This window comes from Microtus ochrogaster, linkage group LG2 (genome assembly GCF_000317375.1).
Source record: "Microtus ochrogaster isolate Prairie Vole_2 linkage group LG2, MicOch1.0, whole genome shotgun sequence".
NCBI classification, from domain to species: Eukaryota; Metazoa; Chordata; class Mammalia; order Rodentia; family Cricetidae; genus Microtus; species Microtus ochrogaster.
In genome coordinates this window covers 51,612,985-51,630,065 of record NC_022028.1, presented here as the reverse complement: position 1 = coordinate 51,630,065, position 17,081 = coordinate 51,612,985, and the positions used below count along the sequence as shown (strand labels likewise).

The 17,081-nt window shown below is 45.5% G+C and overlaps 1 protein-coding gene across 3 annotated transcripts in view; it reads left to right on the top strand.

Annotated features, from left to right (window-relative positions):
- Mapk14 (mitogen-activated protein kinase 14) overlaps positions 1-17,081 on the top strand; it is a 60,922-nt gene that overhangs the window by 16,081 nt on the left and 27,760 nt on the right. For all 3 annotated transcript variants that reach the window (XM_005360345.3, XM_005360344.2, XM_013351173.2), the window contains exons 2-3: positions 6,962-7,091; positions 9,102-9,160. In XM_005360345.3, the coding sequence (XP_005360402.1) occupies positions 6,962-7,091; positions 9,102-9,160 (189 nt within the window). The remainder of the gene's footprint in view (positions 1-6,961; positions 7,092-9,101; positions 9,161-17,081) is intronic.

The window sequence follows — 17,081 nt, the reverse complement described above, 5'->3', positions numbered from 1 at the left end:
TGTTGGCCTCCCGGTTTAGCCTACTCGGTGAGTTACAGATCAGTGAGAAATCAGTTGTGTCTCAAACTACCCTTTCCAGCCTGGCAGTGGTGGCACACGCCTTTGATTCCAGCTCTTGGGGACAGAGGCAGGTGGGTGTGGTCTACAGAGTGATTTCCAGGACAGCCAGGGCTACACAGAGAGACCCTATCTTCAAAACAAAACAACCCAAAACAACTAAACAAACAAACTGCCTTTTCAAGTCAAAAGAACGAGATGGTGCCAGATTATAGTATCATAATCACACGTGAAATAGAGTTTGAATTTCTTCTCTTTGAGCTTTCCATTTGTTTTTCACATGATTTAAGGGTTTTTAAAGAAATTTCTGCTTTTGGACATTTGTAATTTAGGGCAGAAAGTATAATTTCTCTTCTTTTTAAATACTGCTTTGATACAGAGAAGAAAGAGCCTTAGAAGCGAATTTTAGTGCGTAGAGCCAAGACTTTAGCAGCCTTTGCTGGAGGGTTAGCAACACATGAGAATGGTGTCTGAGTAATTCCTGCATGTCTCTTATGTGTAAGTTGTATTTTAATGGGAGTGTGTGTCCTCTGTGGTAAAAATTAGTATGTTCTGATATAGCATGTGAATTGGGAAGAAGCGGTGAGATAGATGTTCTTTGAGATGGTATTTTGTTATGTATGTGACTAAGCTCCTCTCAGTAACAGGGTGATTGGGTAGACTGCATTAGTGAGAATATTGCAAAATACAGATTTGGAGATTATTTGGTAAAATGAAAAATGATTATGGTTTAGGGATATAGGTTCCATATTTACATATGGTGATTATGACCATATACGTATCATTCAAAGGAAATATAATTGCTGCTAACTAGTAGTTTCATTAAGTTGAAAATGCCACTCAGTGACAGAGCAGCACTGTGATTCATGCTTCTCACTCAGCTAATGGCCTCTTTGAGAGATGGAAGCTTGTTAAAACACACACACGCGCACACGCACACACGCACACGCACATACACACACAACTGAGGATAGGCAGGTGGTGGTGGTGCACCCCTTTAATCCCAGCTCTTGTGAGGCAGAGGTAGGCGGATTTCTGTGAGTTTGAGGCCAGGATGGTCTACAGAGCCAGTTCCAAGACAGCTATACAAAGAAACCCTGTATCAAAAAACCAAAAAAGAAAAAAGAATAAATCTGAAAATAGAAACACATACAGTTCAAAAATGTTAAAAGTCTGGCATGTATTAGACGTTTCTTCTGTACAGATTCAGAATTTCCCTTCGATAGGATCATCTTTGCTTCTGAAGCTCGTTCTTTGCCCTCAGTACCTGAAAGAAGTGGAGTCTTGCTGATTGCTGCATGTGTGAGACATGAGAATGTACTAGACTTTAAACTCTTCCTGTTGGGTTTCAAGCAGTTTCTTGTGACCAGGCTGCAAAGGCCACATACTTTGAACCCTACTCTGTTTGTGTCTTGTCTGTGTGTTTGAGACAAGTCTTTTTCTGTAGTCCAGATGGCCTCTACCATGTTCTTGCTGTCTCTCCCTTTCAATCGCTAGGATTATAGGCATAAATCACTACCCCAGCTTCGGGGGTGTGTGTGTGTGTGTGTGTGTGTGTGTGTGTGTGTGTGTGTGTGTGCGCGCGCGCGCGCATGCGCATCTTTACAGGCTCACACTTGTGGATGTCAGAGGGCAGTTTGCAGTAATCAGTTCTTTTCTTCTACCTGCTGCACTCTCCCATCAGGCCTCAGTATGTATGCTTTTTTATTTTTTTTATTTTTATTTATTTTTTTATTTTCGAGACAGGGTTTCTCTGTAGTTTTTGGAACCTGTCCTGTAACTAGCTCTTGTAGACCAGGCTGGCCTCGAACTCACAGAAATCCTCCTGCTTCTGCCTCCTGAGTGCTGGGATTAAAGTCATGCGCCACCACTGCCTGGCTGTTTATATTGGTTTTTTTTGAGACAGGGTTTCTCTGTGTAATAGTCCTGGCTCTCCTGGAACTCACTTTGTAGACCAGGCTGGTCTCGAACTTAAGATCCACCTGCCTCTGCCTCTTCCCAAGTACTGGGATGTGCCACCACATCTGGCAATGTATATATTTTCAGATCCTGGGTTTTGAGAAATGTTAAACTGTCTCTTGGCTGTTTTATTGGGCATTCCTGAAATCATATATTTGTTATCACAAATAGATGATAAGTTTTGTGACATCAGCTATTATACTTACTGTTTCTTTGTAACCATAAAAAAATAATGCAATAAACCATGAGTGGTGGCTGGTCTCTAATCCCAGCACAAGTGCCTAGCATGAGGATTATAGATTAAAGCCAGAGTAGACCAAGTTAGCAAGATCCTGTCTCGAAATAAAACAAAGCAGTTTGTTGACTAGCACTGTCTGCTGTGTGTCCAGCCCTGAGGGAACTCTTCAGAGACAACTGAGGAAACCGAGGTTTTTCCTCCTTATCTCAAAATAACTACATTATAAAATACTCTCTGCTGTGCTTTTTGTTAAACAGTTCTGGAGAATGTCCTGAGTGCCAGGAGTTAGGATAAGTCCTTTGTACCATGACGGTGAGGGGAACTGATGCACTTCTTGCCCTCAAGATGCCCAGGGTGAGTGGCAACAGCAGCTGTTATTAATGTCTGGTATTAGAGTTTTACAAAATTAGGGTTTTGTTAAACCTGCCATAAAAGCTTGTACTTTAGATTAGATACAAACATCATCTTTATTTTATATATGAGGTTGATAAAATTTAATTAACTTCCTCAAGATTATACGGTTATTAAGTGGCAGAGCTGGTATTAAAACCCAGACAGTCTACTTCCAGAGCCTAGCCCTGTTTAACTACCTGGTGGGTGATAAATAAACATATAATAATCATTGTGATTATTGGGAGCTGCTGAGTCCCAGTAAAGCATCTGTCACCCACTGACCAGCGAATGGAGTCAGGTGGGTAGAACATGCATGCCTTGCTCTGGAGCCAGCTGAGAATGGCCTGCTTGGGTGGTCGTCATGGACAGCTGTCGTGTTTCCCCAGCCGAGCTGAACTTGTATGTGCAGTCACACTGCTGGCCTTCCCTGCTCCCCACAGGCTCACCCCAAGGAAGGACACTCAAGGTGGAAGTTGAAAAGCCACATCATGTAGGAGCCATAGCTATTTCCCCACTTACAAACCAGTTTAGAGAACTGAGTTTAAAGAGTGGTCAGGACTCACACACTGTGGAAAAGGAGGGTTGTCTTCTTAGGGTTTGTGGAGCATGAGGGCGTGTGGAGCGTGAGGGCTGAAGACTCCCAGAGTCTCCCTCAGGCCAGGTAGGTACATCCTGGGGGGGAGGGGACTAAATGAGCCTGTGAAAAACAAAGATTTAGTGGGGGGCGAGTCGGGGCTGGTGATGAAGGAACAGTAGTAGCAGCCTGTCCAAGTGGTTTAAGGAACTGAAAGAAGCAGCACACCCATTGTAGGCCTGGGTGGGAGAAGGTCATGGTCTTGATGGGATGCACACATGGGCACCACTGATGGGGTGAGCAGCCAGAGCAGGCCATCTCATCTGACCTTTAGGCTATGGTAGGAAATTTACATCTTATTCTCTACACCAAGGGAATTCCTTGGATTTAAGATAGTCACAGTTTGTTTGTTTGTTAGTGTCTTGAGGAGGGTTTCTCTGGGTAGCGGCTCTGGTTTGTACTGGAACTCACTTTGTAGACCAGGGTGGCCTGAACTCTGCCTCCCAAGTGCTGGGATTGAAGGTGTGCGCCATCATAGCCCGGCCCTATTTATTTTTTTGAAATTGTGTATGTGTGTGTGGGGGTGAGCAACATGTAGGATTGGACTTAGGTCATCAGGCTTGGTGACAAGCACCGTTACCTGCCGAGCAAGGGTGGCTGGAGCAACCAGATGATCATCCATTCACCCGGAGTGACAATGACAGGAGGAGAGCTGTTGTGGGTTCTCAGTGCCCACGCGTGCTTCCCAGCGATGTGTGGTGAATTTTCTCATTTCTGTGAGCAGAGACCTGACGAATGGTCTGAAGGAGCAAAGGCTACTTCAACTCTTCTTTTCTCAGAGTCTTTGTGTGGCTGCCTGGACCCCTAGACTCGAGCAGAGCATTATGGGGATAGAAAAGATAAGATGCCCAATCCAAGCGACCTCCTTCCAGCCAGCTTCCACCTCCTAAGTAAAAACAACAACAACAAAGTTATATTTGTTCAATTTGTGGGGGTGGAGGTCAGAGGACATTTTTGAGTTGTTTTTCTCCTACTATTTGAGTTCGAGGAACGAAGCTCAGGTTGTCAGGCCCATCTGATTGGGCCCTCCCGTCTCCTGAGTTTTCAAGTCTCTCTAGTTAGACATGATGGCACATCTGAAGTTCTGGAGGTAGGGCCAGAAGGTTCAGGAGTTACCTTTAGTTATTTAGTGAGCCTAAGGCAAACCTGAACTATTTGAGACTTTGTCTAATAACAGTAACAGAAGGAAACAGCAGTGTCACCAGCTGGGACTCAAGTGTTTAACACATGCACCTGTGGAGGGCATTCCACGTTGAACCTAGGTATAGAGGAGGTTGTCAGGAGGAGAATGTAGGAGGCTGCCCAGGACATCCCTTGAAGAACTCCATTATCAGGAGTACACAGTGCAGTGACGGTTCTAGAAAGCCTGTAGAAATGTTGATATGGATGTCTGTAGGGATTAATAAGAAGAAGCGGAAGTGGTAACCATGCCAGATGCTAATCCAGGAAAGTGTTCGTTGGGCCAGTAATGGACTTGGGAAGGAAGAGCAGCAGTTCCAGCAGGCAGGATTGGAGGAGGAACGGGAGCTGAGAACAAGCCATATTCCAAACTGTATGAATTATCTGAGAATTTGTGCCTTCTCAGAGGCCTCTCAGGCAGTGCCAGGGCCTCTGTTCCTTGAAATATACTTTGAACAGCAGAGATGTAGGTTAGGAACTCTTATTTTAGTGCATGAAGGGCCTGAGAAAATGCAAACTACTGGCCTTTCTTCAGTTTCTGATTGCAGTTCTAGTATGGTGTTCTGCTTTTTTAACTCCTCGAGTGAAGCTAACATAAATGGTTCCCATACCTTGAGAATTTGGAGAACTTTTTAACTATGGTGGGGTATCGTCAAAGAACTTTAATAAAATGGGAAATTTCTGGAGCATATTCTGAAATGAATGACCCAGTAGATTTAGTGAGCCTGAGCCAGTGGTATCTCTGGGTTCAGTTCTCAGTCTGTCTCTGTCTGTCATTCTGTCCATCCATCCACCCACCCACACACACATGTGCACAAACATGCGCATATAAATAGTATAATCCAGTATTACAAGGAAAGAAGGGGGATGCAGAGAAATGTCTCTGAGAAGATGTGGTTGGCTTCAAAACACTGTCAATCTGGGGTTTTGATCAGAGGGGATGCCTTAGAGCAAGAGAGGCTGTGGAGAGCGTGGTCCAGGGGCAGCTGGGGTAACAGGTGTGCATGAAGGGATGGAACTCCCTTTGATAGCTTATATTCTCTCAAGGAAAGTGTGTGTGTTGGGGGAGGGGGAAGGTTGAGAGGCAAAAATGTCAAGTGATTATTTTAGAGTAGAGAATGGCCCTGTGAAAAAGCTGGCACTATTTTAGGGCATATTTGAAATTATGTTCAGAAGTTTAGAATTGTCAGCCCATCTAGTCTGCACATTTGTTTTCTTCAACCACAGTTAGCCCTGTATTGAGACGTGGGTAACTAAGTGATTGGGGTCCCCTGAGGTTCGACTATCCAGGGGGAGGGTACAAGGGAGTGATTATCACTATTGAGCAGTTAGGAGACTGAAGAAGGAGCAGCTGGAGAGACAGAGTGATGATTAGGTCGGCAGCTTCGTGGTAGTCAAGGTGGGGTAAACTAAAGCAAACCGAAGAGCAGGGTGGGTGCTGGAGTGCGGCCCCGAAGGGCTGTCTGAGGTGGAGTTTCCTGAGGGTCAGGAAACAAGGGCGTTGGATGTGTCCTCCACTTGGATGTTGTAGTTGCCAAGAATGTTGACATGAGTTGGGAATGGAGGGATACTCTCTGATAGGACAGACTTTTGGTGGGTGATGGAAAATTCTAGTCATTGGGTAACAGCAGCAAGGCTGAGGGTTTTTCAGAATTGCAAGCAGGAAAGCAAATGGGAAGTAGTAGTTTTGAAACAGTGTAAGACACCTGTGTTTACAGGGACGCGTGTGTGCAGAGAGAGCGCCCTCTGATGGCAGGACTGTCGGAAGTGTCTGCTTAGCTTACTGCAGAGAGAGGTAGACAAGGCTCAGAAAGGAGGCTGGACCGGTCGAGTGTTACACAAATGAAACTGAGAGCTAACGATTGAGGATCCATGTAGGTTTGGGGGTGAGAGGAGGACCTAGCTAACGGCGATGCTGCGCTGTCGTTCGTCAGTGTTGTTCTCCCATCTTTATTCCGAGGTCCCTGTGTCCATCACTATCCTCCCTGCTCCCAGAAAGCTTCCCACTGTACCTCAGTCTATAAAGTGCCCAACACTTTGGAAAGAGCTTCTTCTTCTGAAAGCAGGGTGATTTCTGAGGCCTTTCCTTTGACCAGCATCTCGTAGCAAGGTGACAGAGAAGCCTGGTCACAGGGTACATACAGAGATTATCAGTGTTGTTTCCTTTGAACAGATGGCTGCCTGGCTTCATGAAGTGTACTCTAACAGCCACACCCATTTTATAGGTTCTTATTCTCTAGCTGCTCTCAGGCAACAACGGTAAGCTGCTTACCTAGGGTCTGGAGAGAGAGTATAAAACCCTGCTCTCTGTACCTCTCTGGGAAGCACTTGCTACCACTGATGTAGGCAGTGGGCGGAGTCATTGCAGCCTTCATCTTAGTCTCTGTTCTTTCTGTGTCCTGCCACACATTTAAGTTGGAAATGGATTGCCTTGAAAGTATTAGAAGTAGTTTTTGGAGCACTCTTAATGGTGGATTTTTGTTGTTGTGTTTTCTCCTTAGTGCTGCTTTTGATACAAAGACAGGACATCGTGTGGCAGTGAAGAAGCTGTCAAGACCGTTTCAGTCCATCATTCATGCCAAAAGGACCTACAGAGAGCTGCGCCTGCTGAAGCACATGAAACACGAGAATGTAAGTTCTCGAGTCCTTGCACAGACCAAAGGCTTTGTGTGCACTGCTGCAGGTGCACACACACCACATTGGGGCTGTCGGGTTGGGTTGTGCTGCTTGAGGATGATGGTGGTGCCTCTTCCCAGAGCTGTAGTTTTATTCCAGGATCTTAAGAAGCACTTGATTTTTTTATTTTAATTAAAAAAATTATAGTTTCTATGATTTGTGTCTGCCTGCTTGAGTTTATGTGAATCATGAGGTGCAGGGCTCTTGGAGGCCAGAAGATGTCAGATTCCCTGGAACTGGATGGAGTCACAGGTGCTTGGGAACCACTGTGTGGGTATTGAGAACCAAACCTGACTGCCCTGCAAGAACAGCCAGTGCTCTTAACTGCTGAGCCCTCTCCAGCCCCCAGTACCTTTCTCTGTATGTAACTCTTTTATTTTGTGGGTATGTGTATTTGCATGTGTGTGTGTGTGTATGTGATGTCAAAGGACAGCTTGTGGAAGTTGGCCCACAGTGGTCTGTAAATCTACTTTCAGGGATCTGATACCCACTTCTGGCCTCAGCTAGCACTGTGCACATGTGGTTCACAGACATAACATGCAGGCAAAAACACCATATACACAAAATGATAAGATTTTTTTGAAGAAAGATGGAGTTTTACTTTTTTTTTTAAGTAATAAAAGTTTTATTGAGAATTTCTGGGATGGTGGTTATCTCCCCCCATGGGGGTGGAGTTTTACTTTTTATAAGTTTTATAATTATATATATGTGTTTGTGTACAGGTGGGGATGTATATATATATATACACACACACACTTGTGTGCAGTGCCATGGAGGACAGAAGAGGGCATCTGGAGTCATAGGTGCTTGTGAGACACTTGACTTTGATGTTGAGAATGGAACTCCGTGCCCTGAAAGGATGGCTGAGCCCCTCTGCCACCCCAGAAGATGGGTTTTGGTTATGCACATGTCATTAACTAAGCAGCAGTGTCATTGTATGTCAGGATGGTCAGGGCCCAGTCTTAAAGACCCCATACTCAGATATTAGTGGGTTTTGTCTTTTAAAGGTTTGTTTGTTTGAGACAGGGTCAATCTCCGTAGCTCTGGCTGGATTGGAACTGCTGAACCACTCCAACTCCGTTGCTTTGTTTTTTTAAAAAGCAGGCACAAAGTTGAATGTCTCAATTTTCTTTTCTACTGACATGTTTAAAGGGGAGATGGGAAAAGCCCAGAAAACTTACACTTAATATAGAAATTGTCTCAGCTTTCAGATTATCCTGCAGACATTTGTTAGACACTTAAGATACAGAAGCAGTTCTGCACAGTGAAGAGCCAAGACTGTCCTGGGAGATAGATGTCTCAGTGGCTATGAGCTCTTGGTACTTTTATAGAGGTTACCAGCAACTACATTGGGTGATTCACAGCTGCCTGTAATTCTAGCTCCAGGGGATCCAGTGCATCCCTCTGGCCTCTGAGGATACACATCACATGCTCATACACTCTAAATATCTAAAAAACAAAACTTCCAGCAAGTTTGACCTCCAAAGAGAATAGCAACAACCATAACCAGGTTCTTAGAGGCCATCACAATATTCAGTCTTTTATACAAAAACATCTAATGGTAGCAAATGACAGAGACACAGTCACTATGAGGGTAGCCAGCTGAGTCAGCTGGCCTGTTCTTGACTGAACTTGAAGCCTTGCTCTCATACACCTGCTCAAGGGCCGGTCCCTGAGAGGCAGCCTACCAGCTGCATCCTTAGCTGTCTGCACAGTTAGGACAGAGCTTGCTTGCTTGTCTGCAAATACTACATACCTTAAATTTTAAAAACAAATCCTCAACACCCCCAATCCCTAAGAAGAAATGATGTTAACAGGTCTAAAACAGAAATGCAGGGGTAAGCAAGTCGGTCCTCGCATACCAGTGGAACTGGATTTGGAACCTGTCCTCTTTCCACCGCAGACCTGGTAGGCGCTGTGGGAGCCCACTGCTTTCCTACTGATTATTTTTCTGTGTTTTTGCAGGTCATCGGTCTGTTGGATGTGTTTACGCCCGCGAGGTCCCTGGAGGAATTCAATGATGTGTGAGTGAATCTCTTGCATTTGCAACATCAGCTGGAGGATGAGGATGAGCAGGTAGCCCACAGAACTGCTCAACGGTGCTCAGACTCCAGGGGAGTATTCTGTCCCCTACCTCTCCTGGGCTCCTGTGGGGAGCATAGAAAGTAAAGATTATGCATGGTGCACTTTAGCACTTTTACTGTCTCCGGCACAGTGACCTGTTCAGAGTCAGCAGTGAGTCCTTATGAAACTTCAGAGAGTTGCAAAAGAGGGAGTGATGGAATTTCGACTATAATTTTTTTCCCTCTTTGAGCCCTCAGGGATAGGGAGGTGATAATGAGGCTGCTGATCCCTGAAAGTTTTTGTACTGGGGCAGATGGCAGCCCCTGCATGTTGGAAAAGATTTCTTCCAGTCTGGTGCCTCCTGGAAAGCAGAGCCTGGGATCCCGTCCCAGCAGCCAGGAGTAGAGAGCCGGGGAAAGGTCTCTAAAATGGAAGGAAGGAAAGGTCGTGCATGGATGTGTTGTTGTGGCTAGTCACCACTGAGAGCACCTGGGCATAGGAAACGGCAGAAGGCACTCAGATGGGACCAGTCTGCTGATCGCGCCTAAGGTTCGCTCCACTGCTGATGAATGCCTTCACATGCGGGGTGGCACCCTTGTGAGAGCAAGACGGATTCCAGCAGGTGTCCTCTGCTCCACAACAGCCTCCCCACCACGACAGCTTCCCTAGTACCTGATTAACACTGTATTATTTTCAACTTGATAGACTGTAGGATCACTGATGGCTTCTGGGCATGCCTGTGGGGATTATCCTGAGTGAATTAATAGATGTGGGACGAGCATCTAAATTGTGGCTGGGACTATTCTCTTGGCAGGGCATCTGGGACTGAATAGGACAGAGAAAAACAAGCTGAGCAGTAGCATCTAACTCACTCTGCTTGATTGTTGCTGCAGTGTGGTCACCTGTCGCCGGTTCCGGTGTCTGTGACTCCACTAAGATGAACTGTACACTGGAACTGTGAACTAGAGTACAACCTTCTCCCTTAAATTGCCCTGTCCTGCTTTAGAGACACACTGTGCTGTAAGAGAAGAAACATCTTTTAAACATTTTTATGTCTGTGGATCTTTTGCCTGTTTGTATGACTGTGCACTATGTGCATTCAGTGCCCATAGAGGAGGGGGGAGGGTGTCAGATCCTCTAGGACTGGACTTAGAGATGGTTGTGAGCCGTTGTGGGTGCTGGGAATTGAACTCAGGTCCATTTGGAAGAGCAACCATTTGCTCATAAGTGCTGAGCCATCTCTCCAGCCCGAAGAAGAAACATCTTAAGCACAGTTACCGTTTGGTCCTGTTGCAATTCTGGCATTCCTAAGTGGAAAGGATGTTTATTGTAAAAGTCAAACAGAATTGTAGGACATTACTATTCGTCCTGAACTTTCTATATTAGTCGGCTTTCTTTCTCTGAGACAACATGCCTGAGAACATTATCTTGTGTCAAGAGAAGAAGGTTATTTCACCTCATGGTTTCAGAGGTTCCAGGTCATAGTCAGGCCCGTGGCTTTTAGGTGTCTGCTGGGGGTGCCAGGTTCAATGGTAGGGAATATTGGTAAAACAAAGACCATTCATCATGTGGCTAGAAAGCAAAATGAAGAAAAAGACCAGGATTCCAATTTTCAAATCCATATTCCTAATGACCTAAGCCCTGCCGCCCAGAGGTTCCACTGCTCCTAATACCCTTTGACACGTGCGGTGGGGATGGGGGCAGGTCACTCAGTGTCCAGATTATGACACTTCATTCCCAATGCTCCCAGTGCAAACCAACTTTTCTCCAATCTTTTTTTTTGGGGGGAGGGCTATTTAATCTTTTCCCAAAAACAAGCAGGCAGATACATTTTCACTTGTGTGTTACCTTAATATGAGGGAAAAAACAGAGGGAGAAGTGAATGACAAAGGCGGGTGGAGAGGAGGAAGAGAGGCACTTCGGCCCGTGTGCAGGAGCTCAGCCGCATTAACCTGACCCTGCAAATGAAAGTTTAGGACTGGCAGTAACTAAGAATGACATGCTGTTCCCACAGCCCTGTCTCAGTGCCAGAACAGAGGCTTCCAAGGATTGCCAGAGGCTCCACACAGCTGAGCATAGACCATGGAGCCTGCTGCAAGCTGTGGTTGGAAAAGAGAATGTGTGGAATCTGAATGGGGAACAAATGCTACCGCTGTGTGTCTGTGATTTACTTTGGAAAATGTCAGTTAGGTCTGAGTTTTACCCTAGGATTTTTATTGAGGATAGACTTTAACAGGGAAAAAAAATGATTTATAGACTAGCAAGTATTGTGTTTTGGTTTAATTGAGCATCCTGGAATGGAAAATGAACCTGTTTTCTTACATTGAAGAGGCCTTAATGAAGACTGAGATCTATTTGAAGGGTTAAATTTTACTGATTATAATTTTATCCCCATAGAGAAGCCCACCAACTAGCTAGTGTCTCTCTAGCAAACTGAAGTTACCTTCATTGACTGAGCAAGCCCATGATCTGTCTTCTGTTAACTCCAGCTAGATTCTAACAACTCTTCTTTTGTGGGGTTTGGTTTTTTCCATGACAGGGTTTCTCTATGTAACACTCCTGGCTGTCCTGGAACTAGCTCTTGTAGACCCTGACTGGCCTCAAACTCACAGAGATCCACCTGCCTCTGCCTCCCAAGTGCTGGTGTACCGCCATCGCCCAGCTTGTTTTTGTTTTTTGTTTTTTTTTTAAGATTTATTTTTTATTATTTTGTATGTGTCTAAGAGTGGCTGTGTGTGTGTTTGTACCTGGTGTCTGTGTGGTTCACATCTTCCTTCTAGAGCTATAAGTGGTTGTGAGCCACGGTGTGCGTCCTAGGAAAGTAGCCAGTGCTCTTCATTCCCGAGCCCCAGCTCTTCTGTGACTTGAGCAGCTCTCAGGTACTGCCTGGTGAACACTTCCCGAACGCTGAGTCCCTGCCAGATGACTAACGTGCTCTACCTAGAAACGGGGAACCTGGGCCTATTAGGAAAGTGTTTTACTGCTGACTTTTGTGATGTTGATAGCAGTCAAAAATTAGCGCCTTTCCAGAGCAGTGCTTATTTCTGTATTCTTCAGAGCCAGTGAAGAGCATACCCAAGAGAACAAACTTTTTCAGTACGATTGCAGGGTTTACAGGGCCACACCGATAACAATGCCGTCCGGTGTTACACCATTGTATGTGCTAGAGCCTATGTCTCCTAAAAACATTTGTGTCCACTAAGAAAAATAGGCAATCAAGCAACACCCTGAGAACCAAAGATGAAGGTTGCTGGATGCACAGCAGGCTCTGATTTTGATATGCATTTCCCATGCTAATTAGCAAAACCTGTAATTGCCTTTCAGGTGTACAGTTGACTTTTGTCTATCCTCTTCCTGTGTTTGTGCCTTTGTTTCAAGTATTGCTTTTCATTTCCTCATTCAGATTTTTGCTTCATCGCTAAGACCACATATACCTGCCAGAAGGGAACAGTAGGTTGTGCGTTTTGTTTGTGACCAGCAACCTGCAGGCACTGGGATGACTTGGGAAATGAGCATATCTAATTTTGATTGCTGTCTAACTTGGTGGGGCAGGTGGCACATTTTTACAGAGACACACACGGGAGATCACGTGAGCACTTCTCTGGGTGATCTCAGTTATCGCCTGGACTATTTCGTTGGTGTGCATTCTGACCTCATACTGTAAATATTTGGAAATGCAGAAAATTTCAGTAGATGGTATTGGAATCCAGAAAGAGCTGCAGTTTCTCCCAACCATTCTTAACCATAGTGGTTCTCTGCCCTAGCAGAGTAGGCAGGGGGAATTTTAGGACTCTTCTTGGGAACTGACTTGTCATGGGTTAAGTGGAGATGAGTCTTCAAGTCCTTTCCTCCCTGTTTATAGCTTCCCATTCCTGGTTTCGTCCTTCCTTCTCTTTGTTTCATTCATTCATTCATTGAGACAGGAGCTCACTATGTATCTCAGCTAACTTGGAATCCACAGAGATCTGCCTCTCTTTCCATTTCTGCTTTGCTCTTTATTAGTCTGTATTTGAGGTGGGATCTCATGTATCCCAGGGTAGCTTCAGATTTACTACACAACCAAGGGTGATCTCGATCTCCAGCTTCTCTGCCTTCTTCCCAGTGCTTGGATAACAAGCAGGAAGCACCATACCCGGTCTGTGTCGTGCTGGGCATAGAACCAGGGCTTCGTGCATGCCAAGCAAGCACTCTGCCTCTATCAACTTAGCCACACCCAGTCCCCTGCTTTGTTCATGAAGAGACACAAGAGCTTCTCAGTGGCCCTCGTTTTGATGAGAGCTGGTGAGCAGTTGATCACTAGGCTGGCCTTGCCCCTGTGGAAAGTGCAGTTCCCCAATAAGCTTGAACATTCTGGTTCAGTTAGCTAAAACTGAAGGGATCAAGTCAGTGAAGACTTCAGGCTTCGCTTTTATTGATCCTATTTGGTGTTTATATCTACCTCTACCAGACACAGCTCTCACCCTTGAGGAAGACAGCAAGCACACATAGTCTGTAATCACTGTGCTGAGATTATTGATGAAGAAAAGCAAAATTTAATGAGCACATGTTTTGCAATGTAGTAGATTTGGAGAGTACCCCCCATGACCTGTCTCTGTACTTGAAATGACCTCATGTGATTTACTTTCCACTTCTGTCTCTGTCCCTGTGTTCTTCCTCTAATACTGACAACCATCTATATCCCCAACAAAACCTCTGTGTGGTCGCCACCATGGCCGAGCTCTCCACATTTGCTGATTGGCTCTCATTTCCTGTCGAATCCCATACTGGCCATGGACTTCTGATCAGAAACATGTTCCCTGTGCTCCTAGCTGAGCTGTAACCCCAAGTCACTGTGTCCCTTGGTCTGCTGGGTTCTTTGTAAAGTTGTCAGCTTATATTTCTGCCTGTTTGCTCCTGTGCCTTGTGAGTCTATTAGAGAGGTTGCTTTCCTTTCCTGAGTTGTTAAGTGTTTGCAGCAGGCACATGCCTGCAGGTATTACTTATGGAAGAAATAAATGCAAGCACCTGTTGGGTATAGAGTACTAGGGGGTCTCAGGCATTGCTACCCACCCCAGCTGATGTTTCCAGAGAATGCTGTGCAAGTAGTCCCTGAGCTGGTGCTCAGTTGGCGTTGAAAAGACTAAGAAAGGAGAGCCAAGCCAGATATCCAGAGAGAATTGGGGGTGAAGTACTGCAGTAGCTCAAGGGCTGTCATGGCAATGGGGCTGGAGAGATGGCTCAGCAGTAAGAGCCCTGGCTGCTCTTCCGGGGGACGGTGGCTTGTTTTCCAGCACCCACATAGCAGCTCTCAACTCTCTATAACACCAATTTCAAGAGATTCCTCTTCTGGCTTCTGAGGATACCAGGCACACACGTGGTGCACACACATACACACAGGCAAAGCACTCATACACATTAAGTAAAAATAAATAAATCTTTTTAATATTTATTTTATTATTATGTATACAGAGCATTCCTTCCATGTATGCCTGCAGGCCAGAAGAGGGCACCAGACCCCATTACAGATGGTTGTGAGCCACCATATGGTTGCTGGGAATTGAAATCAGGACTCTGAGCCATCTCTCCAGCCCCCAAAATAAATAAATCTTGAAGGGAAAAAACAGATGTATACTGGGGAGAAGCTGAAGTGTGTGTGTGGGGGGGGGGGAGTTTAGGTTATTCATGGCTTTATAAGCTAAGGAGATTGCCCCAGAAAAGAGATCAAAAGGTCCGGGGCATGGCGTAGGGCTGGGAAGGGAAGTAAAGGCTTTGCTTTTATGTGGTGTGACTTCTGTTCAGCTCCGTCTCCAGTTACTCACCACAGACACTCCGTAATATTCAAGGAGATTTCATTGTAGCAGATGTAGTTTTTCTCCTGAGTCTTCACTAACAGGGTCAGAACTGGATGAGTATAGCAGCTGAAACAGGCTTTTTTCATATAGTGGTATTCCTCATTAGCTTCTGTCAGCTTCTTTTCTGCTTTGGATTCCTGGAAACACTTCCTTAGTTCACAAACATGGTCCACCAGACATGATGATGCACACCTTTAAGCCCAGCACTCTAGAGGCAGCGAGAGGCAGATCTCAAGGCCAGTTGGTCTGTCTGCATAGCAAGTTCCAGACATCCAGGGCCACATAGAAAAACCCTGTCTTGAAAAACCAAAACAAAAAAGACCAGAACCATGGCCTACTGCAGCCACGAGCTAAAACTAAAACATTCAGATGATCTGTGGTGCTAGCTGGTTGTAGTAGCAGCTCAGTTCCAATCTGGAGGGGTTTTCTCTCTTATCCTGAGGGAGGAACGTTTGGGATCTGATTTTCGCTTTTGAAAAGAAGTGCTCTGCCCTTTGGTGAGGACTGGTGGTTAATGTCATCTGGAGCGGGTTTAAGCCCTGTTTAAATATGGAAGGCAAGCTCTGCCTTTTTGTAACTGCTTTGAGTGGAGCCAGTACTGGTGGAGATAGCAGGCTAGAGCAAGAGGCTTTTGTTTTGTTTTGAACCTTCATTGTATTATGCTTTCAAAAGGCATGGGAGGGGAAATCTTGACAACTGGGTGTCACCCAAGCAGGATTTAGTAAAGGGGGCTCTGAGACAGGGCACAGCCTAGCGTCCTGGAAGTTGCCAGTCCTGAGTCCCACCTGGTGCTGGTCCAGTGCATCTCACTGATTCATGTCCCTGGGGGATATGTGAGGGATAGGGCACCACCTTCTCAAGAGAGAAGCAAGATTCAAATCTGGTTGTAAAGTCATCATTTTGGCCTTCAACTTATGATATAATCTCACTTAATCTTTTAAAGATTTAGTATTAGATAGCTTTCCAACTACAGTGCACAGCAGCCTTCCTTATTTTAGGAATTCGCTGTCTAGTCCAGTGATGGTGTTAGGCGTGTCTTCTCAAATGTCATAAAGTACGCTCGCCAGAATCAAATTCTGTAGAGACACGTGGCTCTCCAGCAGTGCCCCTTTCCCATTGTCCATCTTGCTTCCATGGTGCTAGGTGGAGCCAGGCTTGACTTTTGAGTGAGTTCATCTGTACTTGTCCTTCCGTGGCCTGCTCACTGGTCTGAGAAGCCTGGTTGCCATGAACAGAAACTCTGGGTAGTGCTTGCTCCTGTCCTCTGTTGTGTGATTTGCTTTGGAGTTCCTTCTATATGTGAGCTGAAATTTGATATCTGGTGGGCATAGATTGACCTTGGACCTTGTGGGAACAGCATGGAATGAAATAATAATAATTCCACCACAAGTAGTGCTGTATCCTAGGAGCAGTGTCCGATTTCTTCCTATGGAAATGACCGATTGCATGATTGTGCAGTGGTTTGACGGACTCGGCCTCCTAGACATGTCTGTGATAAAATGCATTAGAAGCACTGAGCCCATTCATTCATCTCCAGAGCGTCCCGTACAGTTGTGTGTGGTAGAGAAAGGCACTGAGAGTTACACGGGGCGGTGGTCTATTATGTGTGCCTGTGTGTTTGTGGTGGTGCAGAAGCATGTGTGCTGTGGTGCAGGTACAGAAGTCACATCCACCATGAGTCCTAAGGTTGAATTTAGGATTTCGTGGTGAGTGCTTTATGCACTGAGTCATCACAGTGCCCCAGTCAGTGTTCTTACATTTACCAGATTGTCTGCCAGTTTGAGACTAAAAATAAGATAGGTTCCTGAAGCAGGTATTTGAGCTGTGTACATCTAATCCCAGTGCTCAGGAGGGTGAGGCAGAAGAGTGTCCAGTCCAAGGCCAGCCCAGGTAAATAGTGAGACCTTGTCTCAAAAGCTCCAGGACTGGGGGTGTAATTCAGAAGAGTGTCTGCCAGCATGCACGAGAGACTGTGTTCAATCCTTAGCACTACCAAAAAATGAATGGATGGAATTAAGAGGGGATAGTGCTGTGCTCTTGACAGTCTTCA